This window comes from Pomacea canaliculata, linkage group LG1, assembly GCF_003073045.1.
Source record: "Pomacea canaliculata isolate SZHN2017 linkage group LG1, ASM307304v1, whole genome shotgun sequence".
Taxonomy (NCBI): domain Eukaryota; kingdom Metazoa; phylum Mollusca; class Gastropoda; order Architaenioglossa; family Ampullariidae; genus Pomacea; species Pomacea canaliculata.
The window spans coordinates 27,622,460-27,629,444 of record NC_037590.1 but is presented as its reverse complement, the minus strand read 5'-3'; the positions used below and the strand labels follow the sequence as shown (position 1 = coordinate 27,629,444).

At 32.6% G+C, this 6,985-nt stretch overlaps 1 protein-coding gene across 2 annotated transcripts; it reads right to left on the bottom strand.

Moving 5' to 3' along the window:
* Window positions 1-1,200: 1,200 nt before the first annotated feature.
* On the bottom strand, window positions 1,201-6,930 carry LOC112559045 (meiosis inhibitor protein 1-like). Of its 2 annotated transcripts, none has more exons than XM_025229899.1 (11): window positions 6,807-6,930; window positions 5,917-6,272; window positions 5,660-5,700; window positions 5,038-5,111; window positions 4,651-4,781; window positions 4,181-4,390; window positions 3,794-3,997; window positions 3,014-3,059; window positions 2,159-2,229; window positions 1,758-1,856; window positions 1,201-1,335 (listed from the first exon to the last, which is right to left on the bottom strand). In XM_025229899.1, the coding sequence occupies exons 4-10, from the start codon at window positions 5,067-5,069 to the stop codon at window positions 1,774-1,776; spliced, it is 777 nt and encodes a 258-aa protein (XP_025085684.1). In that variant the 5' UTR covers window positions 5,070-5,111; window positions 5,660-5,700; window positions 5,917-6,272; window positions 6,807-6,930; the 3' UTR covers window positions 1,201-1,335; window positions 1,758-1,773. The 2 variants fall into 2 exon arrangements, with proteins under 2 accessions (XP_025085684.1, XP_025085694.1); XM_025229909.1 differs by having other exon boundaries at window positions 4,651-4,750.
* Window positions 6,931-6,985: the final 55 nt, after the last annotated feature.

The following is a 6,985-nucleotide window of genomic DNA, read 5'->3' as shown; positions in this document are numbered from 1 at the left end:
ATGTGAAATAGGTGGTGCTTTCTTTCTTGTATTGCCCATGGTCCTACATTAGGTCAGTTTTAAATTTTGTTATTTTTTCTTCCAAAGAAAGCAGAATTTAACCTCATCACAAAAATCAGGTTCATTTCACAGCTTCATTGCACTTCCAAAAAATATTGCATAGTTTCTGAGGAACATTTTGTAAGCAGTTCATCAAAATGCAGCAAAAGAAATATAGCCCTATCGATAAAGATCCCTGTAAACTCTGCTCATCAGGAAAAAGAAAGACTAGCAGAGACCACAAACAGATACCTGCCTGCCCCAGGATGTATATATTATTCATACAAATAATATGGACGATTATGCACATAAATACAAGCCCACACATATATATATATACACACACAAAGGCGCACATACACATGCAAATACCATTTTTTTGAATAGTGTATGATCTTAAAAAAGCATTACAAACTTTGTAACAGCACAAAGGAATGCCAGCAGAAGTCCCAAAATCTCATCAAGAGACACATCAAGGCTTCTGAAGAAAGTATGCTTTCTTTCCTCTGTCAAAGCTTCCTCTAATATGCTGCATGCGCCACCAACAATAGATTCCACAAATGCTGTAGTGGCTGAGATACACAGATACTCATTTCTGGAAAAACACCCATGAATTCTTGATAAACAGACATATCAATGTCAGTAACAGAAGCTACCATGATTTCACCACAAAAAGTATTACAGTTTAGATGGTAAGGTTACTGACTACTGACTCGACAAGTAAATTTTATGTAAAATTCAATTCAATAGTTACTGAATTTTAAACAAAATTTACATAATATATAGGTTAAAACCATAGGTTTTTATCAAGGACATCACACAAGCAAAGGATGAACAAGAAAGCAGATAAAACACATATGAAGCACTCTTTAAAATACATATCATAAACAGTTATATATATAAGATGTCCTAAAGAAATGCTACACCTGCATCTTCAAACTGCATTGACCAAGACATAAGACACATAATTAATGAAATAAATATGAAATATTTATATGAAAGCATACAAATCTGTAATACACAGCAAGCAATGCAGGTTGAATAACTGAAATCGGTATGTAACAGCATCCTTTGTTACAGTATACCAACAACTACATATGTAGCCTTAAAAAAAGATAAAGCCAGTAAAAAGTTAATGCTCTATAGCAAGCAAAAACGTACAAAAACTGAGTGGTGGCACACCTGACCGCAGCGCACACAACTGGAAGATAGTAACTCTGGACACCCTTTACCAACAGAGACTGAGCAAACTGTTGGGTAGTCATGTTGACAAACAGTGGAATTCCTGCACTCTGCCTGGAATATTTTATGACATATTTTTCATGCCTCTGCCTCAGCCTGAATGCACAGATGTCAAATCTTCTTCCACATTTTTCTTTTATCATGTCAAAGTTTGTGTGACTGTTAAAATATCAGCTGAAAGCTTACACAAGTTCATGCATGCTGTACATATCATAAAAGAAAATCAAACACTATAGAAGACATGAATTTTAATATCTTATTTTAAAAATAATATATACACCATTGTAAGACAATATAAACTGCTTATATGTATTTAACAGTGCTAACATCAAATCTAAACAGTTGTAAGAAATAATAAAGAAAGATTAACTGGACAAATGGGTCAAATCTCCAGACTACCACTTTCTCACAGACTCACACATACATAGACACACATTTCATACAAGACCCATAACTCGACCTATATATATGATTACCTTTCCATGATGAGTGCTAGAAGTGTGAAGGCTTTATGTAGTATGTTATTATTCTTAGTTTCCAGAGTGTGCTCACCATTTGAAGTAATGATTCCATGCCTGCCAAGTAAAGTTTTCCTGTTATTTCTTTTGCTTTTATATATTATATAATGTTTATTTGTTTTAAAGTAATGCATCAAGCGATTGAAATACAGCTTAAAATGACAAATAGTTAATATTTATATTTTCACAAATAATTTTGCCTAAAAAAAAAATAAAGGGATTTAGTGTCAGAATAATCAGTTCTAAACATACTATTTTTGTACAGCACTGCTGCTGTGTATTTGTCAACACCCGTCTCCCCATTCCCAAACCTTTATTTATTTGTTCTCTTTCTCTGTCTTTCATATTTTACATCTTACCATACACTGCATGACATCTGCTAAAGAAGGCATCACTCTGTGCAAATGACTGAAGGCAACTGACTACAGCACTGAAAATATAGACAAATAACATATAGTCATTAAAAAAAAAAACCTTTGAAATAAATATCATCAGTTTAGTACAACTAAAAGCCAAAATCATACACAGCTATACTTAATGCCAAAGAAATTAGTAAAAATTTACTCAATATTTATAAACAAATTTTAAATATACTTCTGTAGCTATGTATACATGCAGCAGCATATATCAACAACTTTTTCATAACTTAACAACTCAGTCTGTGCCTCATTGAAAATGCAGTAACCACAACACAAAGATTGAACTAAAAATCAAGATTTAAGATGACATGCCTCTGGTTTTTAATTATCAGTTTACACCCATCTTTACAAACACCCAAACCAATTTTCATCAATTATCCATAACAAATGTCCACTAAAGATAATTATAATAAACCAACAATTATAGATCTTTTGTTATAAATTTTAACAATCAATGCTCATCTTACAAATTTTATAATGTCATGCTATATAGTTTCAGAATGCACATATGAAAAGCACTAATACATGAAAACAAACGTGAAATGGGGATAGGGTTTTCAAAAATACTCTGTTGCCTAATAATAAAATGGTTATAGTTCTGTCTATGGAAAACTACTGTTTTTTAAATTCAACAAGAAACATAACATAGCAGGAAAATTAGGTTCATACATATAGGTGTCATTTTCCAAATAAATGTGATTCAAAAAAAACATATAGAAAGGAAAGTAAAAAAATTCAAGCACTTAGAAATTTTATAAAATGAAAAAATGAACCATATTAACAAATTATGCTTACTCAAGCTGAGCAATATTCATGGTGTGGAGTGACTCAAACAGGAACTCTTTCAGACAAGATACATTTAACTGCGTAAATAATCACTCAGAATATCTATTTTCTACACTTGTTACAAGTTATACCCATTTACAGCTCAGCTCAGGCAAATATTAAGTTACTGCAATCATTCACAAAATGTAAATTACATCACAAATTATAGCTATGACACATTTACAGCTCTGATAAACATTAAGTTACAGCAATCATGTGTTATGATATTGCCTCTAAATGTGGTCTGTTTTTCCAAAACAAAGTTCATTGAAACTTATATGATCAAACAGAAAACTTTATGATGCAATAATATTTGTGTTATATCATCAAAGTTATATCCTCAAAGTTATATCACCCTTTCAAAAAGTCAGCACTCAAATGTATTTTACACCAGATTTTAGGTGTGCAAGGAAAATATCCAACACTGAATCCATCACTTTAGATTTGGAGAGGAAAAACTTACAGCTCAAATACTTACTAAGTTCAGATTCTGATATAAGGCAAGTGACTTTTTTTTTTTTACCTTATATGTAGTAGTTGTAAATGTACCTTCACTAGCAAACATCTAAATAGCAAATTTTGTCCATTTTATATGTTATTGTTTGTACCTGACTTTTTCGTCATTTTTCCATTCATCCATTTGTTTTGCTTCCTTCCTGTTTATAGGTAATGCAAGTGTCTGTGCTAGCACAAGCCTTCATGCATACTTAAATTGCTCACATGGTAACATATTTATGAAACTCCTTATACCTGGTAGGTCACTTTTTAAAACATGATGAAGACAAGCAGCGTAGCAAGGGTTGCTAGCTATAATGTTCAGGCACTGAGCAACAGCTATGCTGAGTGTTTCTCTTCGACTGAGTAGCTGCTTTTTCAAGGCTAAGGACAGTAACTCAAATTCCTCTGAATCTTCTGCTGGCCCACTCCCGCATTGCAGTATTTTTTTTAATAAGGCTGTAATAATGAAAATACTCTTCAATATATTTTTCTGTTTGGACATAAATAATTAAACAGTAGATCACTGAAAAAAGTTAACCTCTTTATCCATATGCAGTATTTAAGAAATCATGTCCTCACACTATTTGTTAGTACAGTGATAAATGTGTTTAAAAGACAAAAAGGGAAATTCCTACCAACCTAAAGCTCTGACTTGCAGCTCCAGGGACTGAGCTGATGACAGACAATTTAAGAGATATTTGTTCACAAAGAATAAGATGTATGAAGGTACAGCTGGCAGGATTTCATGTTCAAAGAGCTGCGTCAGCATCAAAGTCATAGAGCACTGAGCTGCCTCATCAAAGTGAGACACTGTCATCCACTTCTCTACCAACATCTTTATCAGTGGTTCTGCAGAACAATCATAATCCATGCAGCAAAATAATACATCCATAAATCATGAGCATTTTAAGTATTTTCATATTTTACTACTGCACTACCTAAAGTGACCATTCATGGCAATGTGTTTATAAAGTGCATATAGTATCAAAAATATTTAAAGTTACAATTATCACTAACACTGGTTAGGAGGACCTCTTTTGCATATTTTATGCTGGTTAAGATTATTGGATTTCACAGTTGAATTGTCAATAACAATATTTTAAACTTACCATGAACCTGTACCAAAATCAAAATGTAAATTGGAGAAATAAATGCCAGCTTTTCGAGTACTGTGACAAAGAAGGGAAGAGACTCTTCCTGCTCTAAAAGCTGTTTAAAATACAGACAATCTGATAAAAGACTGAAATAAGAAGTTAATTTGCATGATAAATTGTATCAGACCATGATCAGATCAAATATTTAAATACACTTACAAATATCAATGAAATAGTATCAATAATAAAAATAATAAAATATTCTTATACAGTGTTTATCTCTATACAAAGCTTACATCACTTTGCATATATAAACACAAATAAAGACAGTAAATGCAGTAAAAATGGTGTTAAAACTTGTAAATACTGAGTACATACATTAACTGAAAATTAGATCAGTACCTGACAGGCAAACTTGTCCAGAAAGTAAACATACATGGTCTCTGACTGCAGGTTGTCCAGGATCTGAACACAAACTGCATACAGGATGCCAAAAAGTATTTTCAGTTTTCATTTTAACATTTAATTACAAGAGTCTCTAAAGCTGACATCAAAGTTATCTTTGGGTTATCTACAGGCACCAATCGAAGATAATAGTGAATGTAAGCAGATCCAAATACTCAGCTTCATCTATCCATATATAAGAATAAAACAGCGACTTCGATCATTTAGCAAGGTAATGTTCCCAGCAACTTTGCCGCATCAGCTGGTCTAGTGCATGATGTGGGAAAGTAGCATAAGTATGAACAACAGTGCTTTAATTGTCACTGATGAAAACCATGAGATACACAAGGATGTTCAGAAGTTCAAAGAATTTTTACTTCAGAATTTTTTTGTAGACTAATTGTTACTTTTGTTCATTCAGCCTGAGATTTGAAAAATTTCCTGCATTTCCTTCTTTGTAACAATACTTTTTAACTAGGGCTACTGGTTTGATTGTTTTCCTTTATATACAAGCTAAGATAAAATGATTACATCTTCTGTTCCTACTTCACCATAATTTTAAAAAAATTACTTAACTCACTCTCAGCAGATGATGTCAAGAACTGCTTTCTGCATAATGTTCTGAAATATAAGTTGCATAAACTGTTTAAATTAGGGAGAAAAATTAATGCCAACTGTCTAAAATTTGCATTACATTATATGTGACTGTTCCTTCATACCCTTCAAAAAACAAAAAAAAGATAGATTGTCTAATATATAAACATATTTTAATATTGTAAGCTTCAGCAATTGTAAGCAAATGAAATATTTATGATTTTTATGCCTATAAAAATGCACCTGTTATAATGTCAATCAAATGCTGACAAACACGAGGATGTTGATGAAACAGGTCATCCACTTCTTGGCACTCATTTAAAATAGATTTCATAAGAGATAAGTGGAAATGCTTCTGTACATTGGTCTGAGTCCTGACATCTTTTAGGTCTTCGATGATGCAGGCCAAACAAACAGATGACTGATGCTGAGCAAAAATCATGGTCCATTCTGGATCATGAGTATGCAGTGAATGAAGTAAGCTGTACTCCATGGCAATATACGAGCTGCACAAAAGGAACCATGAACGTAGATCCTATCTGGGTCCATGAAGGAACTTACTGTAAACTCTGCCTTGTTCTGCTTTCTGTTCTGCATTTCTTTGGTGAAAAAAAAAAAAAATGTGTACATAAAATAGCGTTCGTTAATATTTCTTCTTAAGGTCATGCATATATGCAGTCTTTTATAATTTATTTCACCGCCATCTGTCCAACACAAATTGTTGGCAAGAGGCAATATTAACGCAGTCTTAAAAGAATTTTCTCACAGAAGAAAATGAAAAAACATTTTTTGTTTTATGATTTCGGTCATTAAGCAGCGCGTTTTATAATTTGATGGTGACAAAGTGAATAAATAATCCATGTATGATTTTAGACCATTATCCATGCTCTATCATTTTTAAATATTTGTTTCATTTGATAAGAACCGATCTTTATAATCTGTACATGCGTGTAACCGAACACATATATAACTCAGAAAATGACAGTCAGGTGTATATGGTGAATTTTCTAATTTGTGTTCTGGAATCTAACAACTATATAATGTACTCAAGCCACTGAAGCAAGCTCTCGAGTTTACCACAAAAAGTAAATCAGTGCTCTAATGATTGCAAGCACTGGAATGAATAGGGTCACCTTTCTTTGCTGAATACAGATACAAAATATTAGTGCGGCTTTAAATATCGAGGTCCGCCAAGCAGACGACAAAACACAAAACGGAAGTGTGACTGATCAACACGCAAAAACAGAGATAGAATTTATTTTAATATTGAAGGAAAAGTTTGTTGCAAATCACTGGATGATCATCACATCAT